Source organism: Sciurus carolinensis, unplaced genomic scaffold (assembly GCF_902686445.1).
Source record: "Sciurus carolinensis unplaced genomic scaffold, mSciCar1.2, whole genome shotgun sequence".
NCBI lineage: Eukaryota > Metazoa > Chordata > Mammalia > Rodentia > Sciuridae > Sciurus > Sciurus carolinensis.
In genome coordinates this window covers 66,277-88,729 of record NW_025920337.1, presented here as the reverse complement: position 1 = coordinate 88,729, position 22,453 = coordinate 66,277, and the positions used below count along the sequence as shown (strand labels likewise).

The 22,453-nt window shown below is 36.7% G+C and overlaps 1 protein-coding gene across 1 annotated transcript; it reads right to left on the bottom strand.

Moving 5' to 3' along the window:
• Positions 1–19,491: 19,491 nt before the first annotated feature.
• LOC124975616 (olfactory receptor 14K1-like) lies at positions 19,492–20,500 on the bottom strand. Its single transcript, XM_047538237.1, has 2 exons — positions 19,988–20,500; positions 19,492–19,860 (listed from the first exon to the last, which is right to left on the bottom strand). Exons 1-2 carry the CDS (start codon positions 20,498–20,500, stop codon positions 19,492–19,494), a joined length of 882 nt encoding a protein of 293 aa, XP_047394193.1.
• Between the last annotated feature and the right edge of the window lie 1,953 nt (positions 20,501–22,453).

Sequence of the window (22,453 nt, the reverse complement as noted above, 5' to 3'; positions counted from 1 at the left end):
CGATGTGTCTTTGTCTGGTTTAGGTATCAGGGTAATATTGGCTTCATAGAATGGGTTTGGGAGGGTTCCCTCCTCTTCTATTTTATGGAATACTTTGAGAAGTATTGGAATGAGCTCTTCTTTAAAGGTTTTGAAGAACTCGGCTGAGAACCCATCTGGTCCTGGACTTTTCTTTGTTGGTAGGCTTTTGATGACTTCTTCTATTTCATTACTTGAAATTGGTCTATTTAAATTGTGTATGTCCTCCTCGTTCAGTTTAGGCAATTCATATGTCTCTAGAAACCTGTTGATGTCTTTGAAATTTTCTATTTTGTTGGAGTATAGATTTTCAAAATAGCTTCTAATTATTATTTGTATTTCAGTCATGTCTGTTGTGGTATTTCCTTGTTCATTCCGAATTTTAGTGATTTGGGTTTTCTCTCGTCTTCTCTTTGTTAGTGTGGCTAAAGGTTTATCAATTTTGTTTATTTTTTTGAAGAACCAACTATTGATTTTGTCAATTTTTTGTATTGTTTCTTTTGTTTCAATTTCGTTGATTTCAGCTCTGAGTTTAACTATTTCCTGTCTTCTACTACTTTTGGTGTTGGTCTATTCTTCTTTTTCTAGGGCTTTGAGCTGTAGTGTTAGGTCGTTTATTTTTTGAGTTTTACTTCTTTTATTAAATGCGCTCCATGAAAAAAATCTTCCTCTAAGTACTGCTTTCATAGTGTCCCAGAGATTTTGATATGATGTTTCTTTGTTCTCGTTTACCTCTAAGAATTTTTTAATTTCCTTCCTAATATCTTCTGTTATCCATTCATCATATAATAGCATATTGTTTAATCTCCAGGTGTTGGAGTAGGTTCTGTTTTTAACTCTTTCATTAATTTGTAACTTCAATCCATTATGATCTGATAGAATGCAAGGTAGTGTCTCTATCTTCTTGTATTTGCTGACATTAGCTTTGTGGCATAATATATGGTCGATTTTAGAGAAGGATCCATGTGCTGCTGAGAAGAAAGTGTATTCACTCTTGGTTGGATGGTATATTCTATAAATGTCTGTTAAGTCTAAATTATTGATTGTGTTATTGAGATCTATGGTTTCTTTGTTCAATTTTTGTTTGGAAGATCTGTCCAGTGGTGATAGAGGTGTGTTAAAATCACCTAGTATTATTGTGTTATGGTCTATTTGGTTTCTAAAATTGAGAAGGATTTGTTTAACATACATGGATGAGCCACTGTTTGGGGCATAGATGTTTATGATTGTTATATCTTGCTGATTTATGCTTCCCTTAAGCAGTATGAAATGTCCTTCTTTATCCCTTCTGACTAACATTGGCTTGAAGTCCACATTATCTGAAATGAGAATGGATACTCCAGCTTTTTTGCAGAGTCCATGTGCATGGTATGTTTTTCCCCATCCTTTCACCTTTAGTCTATGGGTATCTCTTTCTATGAGGTGAGTCTCTTGCAGGGAACATATTGTTGGATCTTTCTTTTTACTCCAATCTGCCAGTCTATGTCTTTTGATTGATGAATTCAGGCCATTAACATTCAGGGTTATTATTGAGATATGATTTGTATTCCCAGTCATTTGGTTCATATTTAAATTTTTATTTATTTATTTATTTATTTATTTTTTGACACATCTTGGTTCCTCCTTTATTTGACAGTTCCTTTAGGATAATTCCTCCCTTTGCTGATATGCTTCTTTGTTTTTTATCTCTTCCTCATGAAATATTTTGCTGAGAATGTTCTGTAATGCTGGCTTTCTTTTTGTAAATTCTTTTAGCTTTTGTTTATCATGGAATGATTTTATTTCATCGTCAAATTTGAAGGTAAGATTTGCTGGGTATAAGATTCTTGGTTGGCATCCATTTTCTTTCAGAGCTTGAAAAATGTTGTTCCAGGCCCTTCTAGCTTTTAGGGTCTGGATTGAAAAATCTGCTGATATCCGTATTGGTTTCTCCCTGAGTGTAATTTGGTTCTTTTCTCTCACAGCCTTTAAAATTCTGTCTTTATTTTGTATGTTAGGTATCTTCATTATAATGTGCCTTGGTGTGGGTCTGTTGTAATTTTGTGTATTTGGAGTCCTATAAGCCTCTTGGACTTGATTTTCCATTTCATTCTTCAGATTTGGGAAATTTTCTGATATTATTTCTTCAAATAGATTGTTCATTCCTTTGGTTTGTTTCTCTAAGCCTTCCTCAATCCCAATAATTCTCAAATTTGGCCTTTTCATGATATCCCATAGTTCCTGGAGATTCTGTTCATGATTTCTTACCATCTTCTCTGTTTGTTCAACTTTGTTTTCGAGGTTAAATATTTTGTCTTCAATATCTGAAGTTCTGTCTTCCAGGTGTTCTATCCTATTGATTATGCTTTCTATGGAGTTCTTAATTTGGTTTATTGTTTCCTTCATTTCAAGGATTTCTGTTTGGTTTTTTTTTCAATATCTCTAACACTTTATTGAAATGATCTTTTGCTTCCTGAATTTGCTCTGTTAACTGTCGATTGGTGGGATCATTCAATGCCTGCATTTGCTCTTTCATCTCATCGTTTGCTTCCCTAATCATTTTAATTATGTACATTCTGAACTCCCTTTCTGTTTCTTCTGCCATGCTGTTGTTGGATTTTATTGATGTAACATCTAGATTTGTTTGGGGCATTTTCTTCCCTTGTTTTCTCATATTGTTCAGGAATCAGTGGGTCATTAAGATATTGCAGATTTCCTCTATCGACTGATAATGTCCCTGAAGATTGCTAGTATATCCCCTCTTATCCTTCAGTAGCCTGAAGTCTTGGAGGTAGTTGATAATGCGGAGCTCCACGAAGAAGCTTCCTCTCTAGGGGTGGTGACCCTCAGGTGGCGAATATTCCCTGCTATTGGGCGGAGGTGCCTCCACTTGTTGGCCAATGGTCATCCAACGGGGAACTAGGCTGCAGGCTGAGGCAAGTCCTGTTTGTGCCTGTGTCTCTGGTTTTACCGTCCCTGTGGGAAAACCTCCCCCGGCAGGGAAGACTCACTCGGTGGGGACGTCTCGCTGGTCAGTTCCCCTCCTAGAGGTTCCTCTCAGTCTACAACTACCGCCTGGGCTGGACTCTCTTCCTCTGCAACGTTCCCAGGGGCCCGGACCTACCTCCTGGGCCTGGGAGCCTCACCCTTCGCAGGCGAGTCTCCTCCCAGAGAATCTGCCTGCAGTCCTGGAAACTTCACTCCGCCCCTAGGCGAGTCTCTGTGCAGCTCTTCCAGCAAGAAGCCACCTAGCTCCTGGGACCCTGCTCTGCACCTAATCGTCTGGCTATGCGGCCCCTCCTCTGAGCCGCCACCTGGAGTCCCGTACAATAGCTCCGATACCCAGAGACCCGCCACACACCTCCTCCTCCTGACAGCCGCCCGGTTTCCAACGCAGTCACGAGGAGTCCAAGCAACTCACTTCACGTCTCCTCCTCCCCCCAACCTCCCGTAGCCCTAGGCAGTCACTCCAAGTCCAAGTGACCGACCCTGTTCCTCCTCCTCCTCGGGGTACCCCCCCGGGTGTTCAGGAGTGGTGGCTCCAAGACCAAGTGACCCACCGTGCTTCTCCTCCAGGCAGGCCACCTGTTTCAGGAGCCGTCGCTTTTAGTCCAATCAACTCACCACTCGCCTCCTCCTCTGGCAACTGCCTGTGGCTCTGATGCAGTCACTCCTAGATCAAGTGACCCGTCGCGCTTCTCCTCTTCCTCCGGGCAGCCCCCCGGTGTTCAGAAGCGATCGTTCTGAGTCCAAACAGCTCCCCACGCAGCTCCTCCTCAGGCAGCCGCCCGGAGCCCCAGTGGTTGCTCCAAGTCCAAGCGCTGTGCTGAGCCGCCTCCTCTACGATGATTCCAGTTGTCCGTGTTTACCGCTCCAGTGGGGGGAGGGGCGTCTCGCCGAGCAACTCTACTTCACAAAGTTCCCTGCGTTCTGGGGCTACTGCCCCATCTGGGACGCCTCCCCAATGGGAGAGACTCACCCAGCGGCTTTGAGTTGGTCCCAAGCCTCTCACTATCTCCTCTTTTGAATCTTGCGTCCTGGAGCAACGTGAAATGCAGCCGCCCTCTAGTCCGCCATCTTGAAAAACCAGCACGTGGGTTTTTTGAAGGTGAAACTAGTCATGTGATTTCTCGATATATAACTACATAAGAACAGTGTTTTTTTGTTGTTGTTTGAACAGGAAATAGTGATTGTGCTATAATATATTCTCACTTTCCATGTGCCATGTACACTTGGATGAAGATAGGGCAAAACCTGTATCTGAAGGAGTTGTATGAATTCACCACAGTGGATTTTTAAAATAATAATTTTAAAGAAGATGACAAACAAAACATACCAATTAAAGAGACAAAAGCTGTCTATTCAGAAAATAATGGTATGTTATAGATGTAAATTACCTAAATAAATGGTTTAATTCTACACATTCAGATATTAGAATAATTAGTATTGTGAAGTTTTTATTTTCCTTCAAATTTATACATTAACAAAATACTGTAATAATAATAATAATAGCCTTTTTCTCAGTGGAAATAATAAAGTTGACAGAGTCAGATTCATTAACAGTTTGAATTACAAAGTTGAGGGATCTAAGGAGAAGTTTAATATAAAAGAGAAGTATTAAATTTGTGTATGTTGAAAGTATAATTTAATTTGGTATTTCCATTATTTTGAATGTTTATTTGTTTTAACTAGTCATGTTACTTTATAATCCTTAATATATGAGGTGTTGGAGTACTACTTTGCTAATAGTCTTTCATAGTATTAGCAATCCTGTTAATAATAGAAAATGTTACTTATCATCAATTTAGCTAAGTTTCTATAAGTGCGGTATATTTTGCTACATGTATTGAACTTAGACTTAAGTATGTTGATAGTAAGTAAAAGAGAAAAATGGACATTTAAGGATATTTCATATTTTCTCATATTTAAAATGTCAACTAAGTGATTCTTTAAGTACTGATATTTTAAAAAGCTTAGTCAGACCTGATTTGATGGACTAGGCTTCCCATTCTCTAACACATTATGTAAGGGTATTATTCACTTAAAGCTTATTAAATGGTATCTCATGTTATTTATTCCTATCCTGGAATGTCAATCCATATACATTATTCACAGGAAGTGTGGTGAACTTTAAATAGAGAGATTACACTGGAGGAAATGAGAAAGCCATCATTCTTAGCTTTACCCCATACTGTTATCAAAGGTTACAAAGAGGTGATTTTATTTTTTCCACTTTTTTTTAGCTTTTTCTCCCTTCTTTATTTTATTTCTGACTCTATCTTATTCCTTTTCATCTTTGATAATATCCATACAATTCTGATTTTTTTAATATATTTTGTGAAGGAACTGGGTGAGTTATTTTAAATGATTTACCATCTTCATGTTGTGAGATAGGCCTTTAAATAACTTGTGATGAATAAGTCATTGTGTGCCATATTACATTTTTCTTTCTCTGGAATGTGATTGAGGTGAATTTGTGAGTAAATAGTACAAAATTTGCCCAGAGAATTTGAACACATAGTTTCAGGTTAGTGAAATTAAATCATTAAATAACAATAATTATAATGAAAATGCTAACAGACTTTCTGGTAAACAGTAATACATACAGTTATACTCAATAATTCCTGATATTCATGTATTTATTTATCAGAAACTTGTTTCCATAACAGCACTAACATATCAGATGACTGATAGATGCTTGAACATCAAGGGGAAATATGAAAATTGTGCCTTATTTAAATATCAGTTTATGACTTATGAGAAAATATTTGAACTAAAACTGACAAAATAATATACTCCAATTGATTGCTCTCTTAAAATTTGACTACAAAAATAAAAAGTAGTTGTATAACTTGGAATCTTTATAAATAAGATTAATACATAATTGTTGCTAACAGTTATCACTATGTTTACATGTCCTTCATGATGTCTAATATACTTAATGGCTTGGCATGTTGATAAAATAAGTAAAACAACCAGAAGTCTGAAAAAACTGTTTGATTTGTCCTTTTTAACCTGTTTTGATACTTTACAAGAATGCAATGAATTTTAGTGGATTGAACAAAATTTCAAGGTATTACAATTCTATATCCACTAGTATATAGTGTTATTTAATAAACCTAAATTTTACTATTTTTATTGGTACAAAGAAGAAATAATAGTAAACACAAAATTTTCCTATAAGAAGGAAATAATAGAATGAATATAAATTGATCTCTTTTTCCTTAGTTATCTGAAAATACACTTTTCTACACCTACTCTCACCTTCCTATCTGTTACATCCACCATTTTTCTGCATCTTTTCATTTTTTATTTATGAGAGGCAATGCTTGGTTCTCTGATTTGCTAAATCTTTTCACTTGGAAAGTTTCAGGTACTACCTCTAGGATAAAGAAATATTTTTAGACTTGTTCAGACTTTCAAATTCTTGTGGAAAGTATCTGTGTAATGGATGGCACTTTGCCTGGAATACCTTATCATTACCTCAATATTCTGGGTTATTACTGAGTTTACTTAAAAAATCATGTCCACCCAGAATTCTGCATATATGTGTTTATAGGAACTCTCTAAATGATCAAAAGATGGAAGCAACATCATGATATTATAGTGATGTAGATAATTGTTTGAAACATATGTATGTGAATATATACATATGCACACTCACATATGTATAAATGTGTTTATGTGCATGAATAAACTCCAATGCAAAATAATCCCAAATTTCTGTAGATTCTCTGCCTTAAAGGAGAAGAAAACTAATCTTCTGCTCTTTAAGAATGTACTGTGAATGAAGACCTTCCTTTTGTTACAGTACATGAGGTAAAAAAAGTAATTTAAAGAGAATAATACTTATACTACTTCTGGCCAGATAATCAAGGTTAACATTGAGATGGCTCCCTGGCTCCTAAACTGCATAGCTAGCCTACTTGGCCCAATGAGAAGCAGCAGAGGGGCTGTGGAGCAGCAGTGCCTGGGTTGGTTGGAGTCTGGGCAACAAACCCTACCTGTAGTTGTTTGGAGCCTGCCATGCAAGTTTCACCAGTCTGAAATGCTTCCAATTAAGGCATACCAACCTACCACCCTTCATTGGTCAGGTCTGGTAACAGTATGGCCACCTGCTGCAGAAGCCCATTACAGGCAGAGCTGCAGCCTGGAACCTCTGAGCGCAAAGCATTTGAAATCCTCAGTCTCCCATTTCCTGATCTGTGGCAAGAAAATAAAATTGGGGTGGACCTGAAAGGTAGTTGAGACCCAAGAGTTGACCAATGGCATTACTTTTCCAAATCCTAATTAGCTAAGTTTGGACCAATAGCAGTGATCCACTTGCTATATATACTAGACTAGCACCCTCAGACAAAGAAAATCTGCCATCTCCTTACTTCTTACACAATAGTTTTGTCCTGTTTCTCTTCTCCATTAAATCCTACTTTTATAATCTTGGTCATTGTATATTGTTCTTTAAATTCATGAAACAAGAAGATGGAAAGAAAAAATTCATGGCCAAATGCTGGGATCCACTGTAACACTTCTCCTTGGCAGAGGCCTACAACCTTACACAGACTCCACCCTCCAGCAGAAGTGGAGAAACTCAAGCCTCAACTTCAAAACTATGGTTTCACCTTTTGGTGACCATGAAGGGACTCTTTGAAAGACTGAGTGAAATAGACCAACAAAACTATTTCTTTTTTTCTGGAATTTTATACTCCTATTAGAAACCTCTATCAAAATACTGGGTACCTTTCAGCCAATTAAGAATGGATAGTATGTTGTAGGTGCAAAGGCAAGTGTGACGGGATTGTTGGAGGAGACCCAATCAATCCCTTTCATTGCATTCCTGTTGGGAGGAATGTTGGTCAAGCTCTGTTACAACTTTTATCCATGCAGCAGGAGGAAGATCAACAGATTTGTTCAAGCACCTGATTTCTATTTTCACTTTCAGACTGATTTAGCCCTATGGTGCAGGGTGACCTCACCCAATGTATCTTGAATTCTGAACCAAAGTCTTAGTCTGATGTGAGGTCTTTGGGAAAGAGGAAACCCACTAATACCCAGAATGTGAGCCAGTCAGTGTCTGTTTCTTTCTCTACCCTTCTTTCCCTTCCTCCCTCCCTCCACCCCCATTTCCCATGAATACTACACAAACCATGTAAACCCAATTATCTTGTACCCTTAATAACCCAATTGTTTCAATAATACCCATAAGTAAGGTTATTGGAAATTTTCAAGACTGTGAGTGCCTTTTACTACCCAGCTCCATGTTCTTTCTGGTAAGCTCCCACTCATGAGAAAGATTGCCTTCCCTAGGTTTCCAAACCTTGTAGTTTTTCCATGGAATAAGTTTGGTTTTTGTTTTTTGTATCAGAGAATGATACCTAAGTTTTAAATTGACCCTACTCACAAAGCTACATTTTAATCACTAAGAAAGATAAGACAAATTATTATTGTGGGATATTCTAAAAAACATCAAAACATTATTGCATAAAACTACCAAGGTCATCCAAAACAAAGGTCTTGGAAATTATCATTGCCAAGAGGGAATTGGAAAGATAATTAACTAAACATTATGTAGTACCCTGGATGGGATATTGGTACAGAAAAAGGGCATTAGGTAAAAACTGAAGGAATTTTGAAAACTAATGAAATTTAGTTTATGATATTATGAAAAAGTACAGTTTCTGAAATTGGTAGGACCAAAAGAAAATATTGACAAAATCAAACAATAAAGGAATAATATTCTGTTTGGAATATCATGAAATGAAGATATTCAGAGATAATACATTCTAGAAATTTTATTATACTTCTAGTGACAATTCAGGAAAAAGCAAAATGGAAATGGAGAAATATTTCATCAAAGATAATAGATGAGTATCACCACAGAAAATCTAAAGTCTTCAGGTACAACAAGTTCCCCAACCCAATGTTAAAAAAAAAGATCTACAATACACACAATTGATTAAAATTTCAGAAAACTGTAGGTCAAAGAAAAGATCACATTATTTAAGGTACGTTTATTTCATATTTGAATACTGTTTCTTTATAGCAAGATATTATTTAAAATAAGGAAAAAGTAAAGAGCATTCCTAAAGAAACGTTATGCTGATATCAGGCATCCGTTTTTTTAATTTGTTCTATTTACAGATGTGAAGCATCTTATTACTAGAGACAAGGTAACAGCAACTTCGAAATTCTGGTGATAAAACAATAACAAAATACAAAAATAAGAGAATTTGGGTCGTGGCTATAGCTCGGTGGTAGAGTGCTTGCCTAGCTTTGGTGAGGCATTGGGTATGATCCTCAGAATCACATGAAATTAAGTAAAAATTAAGGTTCAGTTCTTTTAAAAAAGATTTTTGTTAACTTCATCTATAAGCAGTGTGCTATAACCTATAAAATGTAAATTTGAGGAACTCAAAGTTAAATTATAAAATGTTTATTTGACATTTTTTATTAATGCATGTAGTGCTAAATGTCCATGAGACAACTGAACCGTATTTATAACTTCTCAGAAAAAATAGTTTACTTGGTTCAGGATTAAGGCAAAGATTTACATTCTTCTGAGTACAAAGGTTAGGGATAGTTGAGTTTCTTTTTGTCAGTATCCTGAGTATACAGTATTTTGCTACTGTAGCTCTCAGGGGAGGGCTGTTAGTTGAGTGAAGAGCATGGGTCTAGGATCTTGATTTCAGCCTGTTACATCCCATGTGGCTTTTAAAATTAAATCCCAGATTTATCTCCATCTATAGCTGCTTATAAGATAAAAAGGCTTCAGTGTTCATTTCCTTATTGTTTATGGGTTAGACTTGGTAGGCCTTATTTTTGCTTTATGATGTGGAAGGATTGTATCCCTAACCTCTTATTCATATTACCAGAAATTAAAAATGTACACTAATGTAGAAAACTGATTTCAAACTTTAAATATGCAAAAGTATTGAGAAGATTACAGATGTGTATATCTGACACTTTGACACCTCCCCTACTTTATCTTCCTCTACCTTTGGTCCATTATTATATTTATATTCTCTGATTTTGGGACTGAGCAATGTATGAGTGTGCCTTTTTCCCCACATCCATGCCAACACTTATTATTGCTTTTGTTTTTGATAACAGCCACTCTAATTTGAGTCAGATGAAATTTTAAGGTACTTTTGATTTGTATTTCTCTAATTACTAAAGATGATGAGAACTTTTTCTTGTATTTGTTGATCACCTGTATATTTTCTTCTGTGAAGTGTCTTCCCAGTTCCTTAGCCCATTTATTGATTGAGTTTTTTGTAATTTTGGTGCAAAGTAAAAGTTCTTTATAAATTATGGAAATTATTAATGCTTCATCTGAAGTGCATGTGGAAAAGATTTTCTCCCACTCTAGGCTCCCTTTTCATATTACTGATATTTTCAATTGCTGAGGAAAAGCGTTTTAGTTTGAATCTATATCATTTATTGATTCTTGCATTTGTTTCTTGTGCTATAAGGATCTTGTTAAGGAAGTCTGGTCCTAAGCCAACGTGATGGAGATTCAGACCTACATTTTCTTCTATTTGGTGAAGGGTCTTGAGCCTAATTCCTAGATCCTTGATACATTCTGAGTTGAGTTTTGTACAGGGTGAGAGATAGGGGTTTAATTTTATTTTACTGTACATGAACTTCCAGTTTTGCCAGCACCATTGGTTGAAGAAGCTATCTTTTCTCCACTGTAAATTTTTGGCACCTTTGTGTAGTATGAGATAACTGTATTTATGTGGGTATGTCTCTGTGTCTTCTGTTCTGTACCATTGGTCTACATGTCTGTTTTGGTGCCAATACCTTGCTGTTTTTGTTATTGTTGCGCTATGGTAGCCTTTAAGGTCTGGTAATGTGATACCTCCTGCATCACTCTTCCTGCTCAAGATTGCTTTGGCTATTCTAGGTCTTTTATTCTTCCAGATAAATTTCATGATTGCTTTCTCTATTTCTCTGGGATTTTAATTGGAATTGCCTTAAATCTGTATAGCACCTTTGAAAGTACGGCCATTTTCACAATATTAATTCTGCCTATTGAGAACATGGGAGAACTTTCCATCTTCTAAGGTTTTCTTTAATTTTTTCTTTATTATTCTGTACTTTTATTGTAAAGGTGTTTCATCTTTTTGTAAGATTGATTCCCAAGTGTTTTTCTGAGGCTATAGATAATGGGATAGTTTTCTAATTTCTCATTCTATTCATCGCTTATGAATAGAGTTGCACTAGCTTTATGTGTGTTGATTTTATATCCTGCTACTTTGCTTAATTCATTTATTTGTTCTAGAAGTTTTATGGTGGAGTTATTTTTTTGGATCTTCTAAATATAGAATCATGTCATCAGCAAAGTGTGATAGCTTGAGTTCTTCTTTTCCTATTCATATCCCTTGAATTTCTTTGGTCTGTCTAATTGCTATGGCTTGCATTTCAAGAACAATGTTGAATAGAAGTTGTGAAAGAGGGCATCCCTGTCTCATTCCAGTTTTTAGGGGGAATGTAGAAGATTGCTTTCTTGCATTAGTGTGACTCTTGGAATTCTGGTCGTATGATAAAACAAAGAAAATATATCCTATATTCCCCTTCCTTATGGTAACTGGTTTGGAGTGAAGGACTGTACAGGGGATAAGAGCTCCCCTTCCTGACCACCAGTGGACAGAGAAACATGAGCCCAAGGATGCTACTCTCTGGTGAAGTTCATTAGGTGCTGGGAGAAAATGAAGAGTTACTTGTCCAGGCCATCACCACTGGACCTTTCCCAGAAGCATTTCCCACTAAACCTATATCTCACTTCCCATCTCCAGGTGTCCTTTTTGGTTTCTCAGCAATCATTATCTTGTCTTAGCATAACTTGGCTGTGGAAAATAAAGTGTGAATACCCACCACAACCCAGTGGGTTTTTATCCAGAGGTGCAAGGTCGGCATGACCTATGCCAATCTACAAAGGTAATTCACCACCTAAGTCATATTAAGGACTAGAATCATATGATCAACTCAGAGATGCATAAAAGGTCCCTGATGAAATCCAGTGCCCATTCCTGTTTCAAACACTCAAGAAACCAGGGATAGAAGCAATTCATCTCAACATTATAAGGGCTTAATACAATAAAATCGTCCTTGAGACTCTAGCCAGAGCAATCAGACAAACCAAAGAAATTAAAGGGATACGAATAGGAAAAGAAGAACTCAAACTATCCCTGTTCACTGATGACATGATTATATATTTAGAGGAACCTGGAAATTCCACCAGAAAACTTTTAGAACTCATAAGTGAATTCAGTAAAGTAGCAGGTTACAAGATCAATGCTCATAAATCCAATGCATTTTTATACATAAGTGATGAATCTTCAGAAAGAGAAATTAGGAAAACTACCCCATTCACAATAGCCTCAAAAAAAATAAAATACTTGGGAATCAATCTCACAAAAGAGGTGAAAGACCTCTACAATGAGAACTACAGAACACTAAAGAAAGAAATTCAAGAAAACCTTAGAAGATGGAAAGATCTCCCATGTTCCTGGATAGGCAGAATTAATATTGTCAAAATGGCTATACTACCTAAAGTGCTCTACAGATTCAATGCAATTCCAATTAAAATCCCAAAGATGTACCTTGCAGAAATAGAGCAAGCAATTATGAAATTCATCTGGAATAATAAAAAACCTAGAATAGCTAAAGCAATCCTCAGTAGCAAGAGCGAAGCAGGGGGTATTGCAATACCAGATCTTCAACTTTACTACAAAGCAATAGTAACAAAAACGGCATGGTATTGGTACCAAAATAGACAGGTAGATCAATGGTACAGAATAGAGGACATGGACACAAACCCAAATAAATACAATTTTCTCATACTAGACAAAGGTTCCAACAATATGCAATGGAGGAAAGATAGCCTCTTCAACAAATGGTGCTGGGAAAACTGGAAAGCCATATGCAATAGAATGAAATTAAACCCCTATCTCTCACCCTACACAAAACTCAACTCAAAATGGATCAAGGACCTCAGAATCAGACCAGAGACCCTGCATCTTATAGAAGAAAAAGTAGGTCCAAATCTTCACCTTGTTGGTTTAGGATCAGACTTCCTTAACAGGACTCCCATAGCACAAGAAATAAAAGCAAGAATCAACAACTGGGATAGATTCAAACTAAAAAGCTTTCTGTCAGCAAAGGAAACTATCAGAAATGTGAAGAGAGAGCCTACAGAGTGGGAGAATATCTTTGCCAACCATACTTCAGATAGAGCGCTAATTTCCAGAATCTATAAAGAATTCAAAAAACTCTACACGAAGAATACAAATAATCCAATCAACAAATGGTCTAAGGAAATGAACAGACACTTCACAGAAGAAGATGTACAAGTAATCAACAGATATATGAAGAAATGTTCAACATCCCTAGTAATAAGGGAAATGCAAATCAAAACCACCCTAAGATTTCATCTCACCCCAATTAGAATGGCGATTATCAAGAATACAAGCAACAATAGGTGTTGGCGAGGATGTGGTGAAAAAGGAACACTCATACATTGCTGGTGTGGTTGCAAATTAGTGCAGCCACTCTGGAAAGCAGTGTGGAGATTCCTCAGAAAGCTTGGAATGGAAACACCATTTGACCCAGCTATCCCATTCCTTGGCCTATACCCAAAGGACTTAAAATCAGCATACTACAGAGATACAGCCACATCAATGTTCATTGCTGCTCAATTCACCATCGCCAGATTGTGGAACCAACCTAGATGCCCTTCAGTTGATGAATGGATAAAGAAACTGTGGCATATATATACAATGGAATATTACTCCGCAATGAAGAATGATAAAATTATGGCATTTGTAGGCAAATGGACGAAATTGGAGAATATCATGCTAAGTGAGATAAGCCAATCTCAAAAAACTAAAGGACGAATGATCTCGCTGATAAGTGGATGAGGACATATAATGGGGGGTGGGAGGGGTTAGCATTAGGTTTAGGGTTAGGTTTCGGGTTAGGGATAAGGAGAGCGGTAAGAATGAAGGAAAGAAGGACTGTATAGAGGGAAAAGAGGGGTGGGAGGGGGGGGGGAGGAAGGGAAAAAAAATAAACATCATTGCCCTATGTAAACGTATGATTACACAAATGGTATGCCTTGACTCTATGTACAAATAGAGAAACAACATGTATCCCATTTGTATACAATTAAAAAAAATTTTAAAAAAATAAAATAAAAGCAAAGCCAATGTCCTGCTGAACAGAGAAAAACTGAAGATGTTTCTTCTAAAATCAGGAAAAAGAGAAGAATATCCTCTCTCACTCTACCTCTTCAAAATAGTCCCTGATACTTGAACCAAACAATGATGAAAAAAACAAAAGTAATGCATATGACTAGGAAAAGAAGAAGTCACACTGTATGCTGAACACATGATCCTAGTTCTGGAAGACCCAAAGTATTCCAGAAGGACATTTCCAGGGATTGTAGATATATTCATGAAATTAGCAGGATTCAAGAGCAATAGTTTTCCTATACTCCATAGCAGTATTGACAAGAAAAATATCATGAAAACGCTACCTTTTACATACACTAGATACCAAAAAATCATTGGGATTAATCTAGCAAAGTAAGAGAAGGACTTTATGTTGAAAACCACAGAACATTAAGAAAGAAATTTTGCACTCTCTGCTCACTAATTTTAGTGTCTCCTGTGTCCATGTGTTTTAGTTTTCCTATTGGGTCTCCCACTGAAGAGTACAGATACAAAAATGTCTACCTGTTGGGTCCCCTGCTTGTGTCCATGAGTGCTTTTGTCAGCCAGGAAATTGACTTTGTTAGAAGACACTCTTCTTGCTTCTTTGTTCTGTTCTTGCCCACAACCTTCTCCCTCACATTTTGCCCTGATTCCTTAGCCCCTCTATATCTCTTTCAAGATCTTAGAAATGCAAAGACTTCCCATGTTCCTGGATAGGAAGAATGAATATTGTCAAAATTTTCATATAACCAAAAGAGTTGCATACATTTAATGCAATTTCCATCAGAAATCAGATATATTCTTCAAAGAACTAGGAAAAACATTCATTTGAAAAAATAAAAGACCCAGAAGAGCTAAAACAATCTTGGGCAAGAATGATGGAGGCATCACATTACCTGATCTCAAATTATAATAGAACTATAATAACAGAAACAACATGGTATGGGCATCAAAATAGACATGCTAATCAATGAAACAATAGAAGATAATGCCCAGAGACAAGCACATATCTAATGTCATCTGATAATTCCAAAAGGTGTCAAAAATTTATGATGGAGAAAAGATGGCTATTTTAACGATTGGTGCTGGGAAAACTGTATGTCCACACACAGAAGAATGAAAGTAGATCCATGTCTCTCACTCTTCACAAAAGTCAAATCAAAGTGGATCAAAGAATTAGGAGACCAGAAAATTTTGCAGCTGCTAAAAGAAAACATAGGGTCAGTATTCCAACATACTGATGCAGGCACTTTATTCCTTAACAAGACCTGAAAACTGCAAGAATCACCGAAGAATCAGCAAGTGGGACAGCATTAAATTTAAAAAAATGATAAAGAGCATGAAAAGGGAACCTAGAGATTGTGAAAAAATGTTTGCAAACTACTACTTAGGGGATTAATATGCAGAATATATAAAGAACTCAAATAACTTAACACCCCAAATCAAGAAACCCAATCAACTAATAGGCAAAAGATCTAAACAGACATCTCTCAAAAAAAAAAATAAAACACAATGGCTAACAAATATATTTTAAAAAATTGGCATCCCTAGCACTCAGGAAAACCAAAATTGCACTGACATTTTATCTCAGTATTTTAATAATCATAAGTACAAATAAAAATAAATGACAGAATTTGGGGATAAAGTTCGCTCACACATTGTTGGTGGCACCACAAGTTATTATAACAACTCTGCAAAGCGGTATGGAGATTCCTCAAAAGTAGGCATGGAACCACCATGTGAAATATCTACCCCACTTCTAGGTATTCATCCAGAAGAACAAAAATCAGCACATTGTGATGATCCAGTGACATCAATGTTCACAGCAGTGTGACTCATAATACCCAAGATTTCTTTCAGTCAACATTTTTGCCACTATAACCAAATTTGCTTTAGTCAGTTTCTTCACTGCTGTGACCAACAGACCTGACAAGAATAATGTTTTTGTGTATGGGGGATTGAACCCAGGGGAGTTAAGCCAGTGGGCCACATTCCTAGCCCTTTTATTTAATTTTTAATTTTGGTGAAACAGTCTCACTAAGCAGTTTAGGGTTGACTTTGAACTTATGGTTGGTTCTCCTGCCTCAGACTCCCAAACTGCTGGGATTAAAGATGTGCATCACTGAGTCTGGTAGACAAGAACAGTTTTAAGGAGGAAGTGTTCATTTGGGAGCTCACAATTTCAGAGATCTCAGTCACAGATAGCCAACTCCATTCCTTGGGGCCTAAGGTGAGGCAGAACATGATGGCAGAAGTGAGTGACAGAGGAAAGCAGCTGGGCACATGGCATGAGAAAGAAGAGAGGGAGATTTCCCACACCACAGTAAAATTTATACCCCAAAGGCACATCCCCAATGACCCACCACATCCTATCTGCCCAGCTACCTCCAAGATGGTTAAGGCTCTCATAATAGAATCATTTCACCTCTAAAACTTTTTGCATTGCCACACAAATAAACTTTTTGGAGACATCGTATATGTAAACCATAAAGGAGGAAAGTTTATTTGGCTGAGAGGTTCAGAGGTTTCAGTCATGGAAGACCATCTTCATAGTTCTGGGCTGGAAGTGAGGCAGCATGTCATGTGGAAGTTTGTGGAGGAGGAAAGCACCTTAGGACATGGCACCAGAAAGCAGAGAGAGCTGTGCTTTCCAGGGACAAAATACATACCCCAAAGGCATGTCCTCAGTGACCCACCTTCTGCCACCATATCCTTCCTGGTTGTAGTTACCACCCAGTTAATCCATTCAAGTGCATTAATGCACTGATTAGATTAACACTCTCATAACCCAATCACTTCACCCTGAGCTTTCTTGCTTTGTCTCACATATGACCTTTTGTCAACACCTAATATCTAAACCACACCAATATGGAACCAGTCCAGGTGCCAATCAATAAATGAATGGGTTACGAAACTGTGGTATATATGCTTAATGGAGATTCGCTCAGTCATAAAAAAGAATGAAGTTTTGGCACTTGCCAGTCAAATGATGGAGTTGAGGACATCATGCTAAATGAGATATGCCAGACTCAGAAACTCAAGGGTTGAAATTTTTTTTTTTTCATGTGCTGAAATGCAGATAAAGTGAGGGGAAAAAATGAAGGGTTAGATAGATAACATGAAGGTATAGGGAGGCTCAACAGAAAGAGGTTGAAGGGGAGGGAGGAGAGATGAAATGTACAATGCATTTAACAATATTCCACTATGTGTTTGTATAAATACACCCCAGTGGATTCCATCTTTATGTATAGCTATCAATCATGAATTTAAATATATGTAAATAAGTGGAGAGTAAACCAGGAGTGTAGAAGGGCAATAGTAGTAGGCAGGTGGGAAAGAATGGGGGCACTAGGAATGGAAACAGAAAGATGAAAAGAATGCCAGTGTTTTATATCCTGTCTCTTTGTTGTATCTTTTAAAGTAAGAGTTCAGAATTTTTTCAAGATTGTTTTGAATGCTTGAAGTCCCTTATCACTACAAAAATAAATTTAAGGATCAGAATATAAATTTCTTCAAACATATTTGGAATTCTGATAGTGTTTTCACTTACAGTAATTGCCCTACTAGTTCTAGCAGGTAAGGTAGGGATATGTTATTACTCACCCAGTGAATGCCAGAAATCACATATAGTACTTAACCTGGTATGTTATGGCTTTCCTATACATAAATGCCTAGGATAATTTTTAAATTTTAAATTAGGAACAGTAAGAAGTTAATATGAAATAGTATTAGAAATAGTAAAATTATTATAAGTACTGTTAGAACATTTATTTAAACTTCATGCATTGTTTATTTCTAAAGTTTTCCATTTGATGTATTCTGACTCTCCTTGTCTATAAGTAACTGAACTGACAGAAAGCAAAATCATTAGTAATGTGTGATTCCTGGACAAGATATGGAAACCTGTAAATATAGTTTGTTTTCTTCCTAAATAATGTGAATGGTTTTTATTGAAATTTATCTTTCTTGTCTAATTACCTTGACTAGAACTCAAAAACAAGGCAGTTTTTAGCCAAATTTAATGCTAACCTCATCTCCTTCCTTCCATGTGAAGGATTTCTCTCCCAGGGCTTTGCCAGGCTTGGTGACATAGGTATTGTGTAAAATTGCCTTTCTCTCTCTTTATAATTTTAGTTTTTAAATAAAACATTTTCAGTTATTTTTAAACCTTCCACATAGTAAAAATCTATTGTAATTTTTATTCTCAAATATACAAAGAATGATATAAACAATGATAAAATACATCTGCACAATAATCAGCAGTCCAAAATACTAATCTTGACAAATAGAATAACAACAAGAACAACAAAACCAGGAATTAAGGAATTGGTAAATTGAAGAAATGCAAGTTAATTCAATGTTCCTATAACATTTCAAATAAATACTTTTATAATAATAGAGTTAAAATAACAAAATAAAAATAAACACATTCATATTGTATGTTAACAATTAAAATATGGAATATAACATGAAAATGGAGATAAATGACAATTTTTGCTATTTTGTGGAAATTTTGAGAGCAAGAATTGTGTTTGTTTCCAATCTTCATCACCTTTTACTGAGACTTAGCATTTATATTTATATTTATATGCCAGAAATTCTGATTTTAGGTTTATGGTTGTTTTACATTTTTGTAGTCATAAACCATATGAGTTGCCTGTCAGACTAAGATATTCTACAAGCACAGGTCATTGTGCACTAGAATCTTGGGAGCAATGAGGGCCATATTTCTTTGTGCAGTCTCCAGTAAAGAATGTGTCTCCCCACTTCTTCCACCCCTAGAACTTCCCTTCATTCTGCAACATAGGACCGCTTCCAGCTTAAGTGACAGCAAAGTAAGACCATTCTCCCACAGACATGTCCTTCTCTGAGGAAAATCTTAGTCTTCAGTTTTTGAATGTTGATGTAATTGAATTGTGACCACCAGCCAAGTAGAGTATTATGTTAACAGTTTCTGAGGAGCTGGCAAAGGAGAACTTTCATAGGTCATTTAGAAGCCTGCTACAGTGCCATGGATGTCCAAATTACCTGGATACACTAAGAAAGTTCATGCTCAAGAAAGTTCATGTTGGTTCTGAGATAATCATTAATGATTCATGATCATGAACCTATATACCTCATTGTAATGTTTCTAAATAAAATACATAACTGTACAAATCAAGATATTCAATTATTTTCCTTGTATCCAAATGATCCCATACATCATAAAAAACCCATAAAACAGCAATTCATAAAAGATATCATTGATCCTTCCTAGAGAATAGTTCTATTGTTTTCCCCCTTAAAACTTATAATGAGGTAGTTTCCATAGAATCTTCCGCAGAGAAACTTTGACATCTTTGTTCCTCAGACTGTACATTTTAGGGTTCAAAGATGGAGGCATCACAGAATAGAGAATAGACACCAGAAAGTCCACAGGATGTGGGGATTCAGGCACTGGCTTCAAACAGGCAGTGACACCAGTCACAAAAAACGTGGTCACCACCATGAGATGAGGGATGCAGGTGGAGAAGGCTCTTGACCTCCCTTGTGATGATGGCATTCTTGTGACAGTTTTAAAAATGTATACATATGAAAATCCATTAGACACAATGCAGAAAAGTGCATACATGACTCCAGTGACCACACTCACATCAATGGTGACATGCAACTTTGAACAAGAAATTTTCAGCAGAGAGGGGACCTCACAGAAAAATGGTGGGAGATTTCTGGAGCCACAGAAAGGTAGAGAGAATGTTCCTGCATAGTATAAGACCCAAAATAAACCCCCAAGGCACCAGGAGGTACCATCTGCACACAGACCCCCTAGACCCCCTGTTCATGGTGATATCATAGTGCAGAGGGCAGCAGATGGCTACATAGCGGTCATAGGACATGGCTGTAAGGGTGAAAAGCTCAGCTTCAGCAAATTGAATTACCAACAGGACCTCTGAGACACACCCTGGGAAAGAGATGGTGCTTCTGTGGCACAAGGAGTTCAGAATGAAGTTTGGGACAGTGACTGAGACAAGGCAAACATCAAGGAGGGACAAGTTCCTTAGGAAGAAGTACATGGGGGTGTGGAGACACTGGTCCATGGTGACCAGGGTGATGATGAGAAGGTTCCCCACCAGTGCCACCAGGTAAATCAGCAAGAACAGGAAGCCCTCTGCAACCTGGAGCTCCTTGGTTTCAGAGAATGCCAAGAGGTAGGACTCAATCCCCACCGTGTGGTTGGCCATGGCCACCATGCTGTGGACCTGCTGCAGGGAAAAGGATGGTGGACACATGTCAGGTTCATGCTGAGCCATTCTCTTGACCAGGGATGTGTGCTCAGTTCTGTCATGTGATACATGTTCTCCTAACACATGCTAGGTTCAATGACCATCCCAGGGTGCCACAATATGCATCATAACACAGGCTGAAAAAGCAGAGAATTGAAAAAAATTTGAGACTTTACACATCTACTAATAAAGTTTATAAAACTTATTCTGAATTGTTTCTGAATTTCTGCATAAAACTATTGGAATAAGCCTGTCAACTTGTAAAGCAGCTCAGAGAAAGAGTACTCATTGTATCATCTTGAAATAATCCTGATTTTAATACTTAGTAATATTTTCATAGAGAGTAAAATGTTTCCTATTTTATTATTAAATACATTGAACAAGAGAATAAAAAAGCTTATGGCAAAAAGGAGAGATAAAAAGTGAAAGAAAATTTATAATCATGTAGGTGGATCATTATAATGAAGAAATGATAATGGTGATAGATGGTAAGTTAGAGAAACACAAGGAATATGGGGAGATTTTTCACCATTATTATCCCACAGGTTGTTTTTATATGCACCCATACACAAAATCCTCTCCCTCAGACTGTATTTCCACTAATTTACAAAAAATGGCACAGATAAATATAGCTGTATTAAGTAGAAACAGAGGAGTGCTGAGCATCACAATGTAGAAATTTATCCTTCAATGTAAATGGGTCATTTAGTGTTTGAGAAAGAAGCATATGTAGAAAATATTTTATGTAGGCAATACAAAATAACTTTAATTGAATTTGAGTAAAAATAATGCATTTTGTAATAAATTAGATATTTAGCTATAGATCTTCAGAAAATAAAGCAATTGCTACCTACAGAAAATGATACTTTGCTTATTATTGCCATTTGCTTCTATCAGACATGTCAGACTTTCTCCAGCTTCTGAGTTAGAGAGGAATTAAGGCCATTTCTAGGTAAGAAATGCAGAACCCTCCTACTTCCTAGATTTCAAGGATGGTCTGTGTGTGAAGTTTAGGGAATTGCTTTTGCAGTCCAAACAGATTATATCAAGGCAGTGTATGACATTTACTCCTCTGAGGACCCCATCAAGTTGACATTTCTGAGGGTTGGACTTTGAAATTTTGCAGTCACCATGACTGAACTGCATGAGCCTGCAAAAGCTGACCAGGCTGCAGTAGAGAGAGAGTCATTGTACCTCTACTGACTGCCAACGAGACACTCCTTGGCTGTGCTCTCTAGGTTATTTCCTTTCCTGGAAATAAAGCCTTAGATTTTTTAAACTCCCAAGTAATCCTCTTCTGAAAGGATCTACTTTTCTGTTACTTCTTCCAGTGACTTATGTGTGATATGTGTTAAAAACCTAAGAAATAAGTGCACTTGAGAAGAATTAAAGGCAAATGTGGAGGGTACTGTATAAGAGAAAGCCTTTATAAATAACACTGTAACTAATGTTTTCTAACTTAGAGATTTTTTGGTTCTCTTTGTCTTTATTTCTAGTTGTAAAATAAGGAATTAAAATTCTGTGATTCCCAAGAAACTTGCTTTTCTAAAATAGGCTTACTGCTCCATGTACATAAATTTTAATCAAATTCAAAAGCTCAGACTTGATCATTGTATGCATGTATCGGAAGTATTGGAATATCATATTGCAGCCCATAAATATGAACTATAACATCCAAATCAAAATTTTCAATCTTAAAGTGAGTACTTCAAAGGAAATTTAGATTTTGCCTAGATCAGCTCCTTTCTTGAAAACATATCTGGTTATATATATAATTCATGGAATACATCTCTTCCCCAATAATTTCTCTACCATCTCCTGAAGTCCCAGTGTTCAAAGACTTACCTGGAAAAATCAGAACATTGAAATTTTCTCTTAAGAATTTTTAGCCATCTCTCATGTGACGAAAAAACTCACTATCTCATATTCTATTCTTTTCAGTGAGTCTGAAATAGTTTTCACTGTGTTGCAAAACATGCT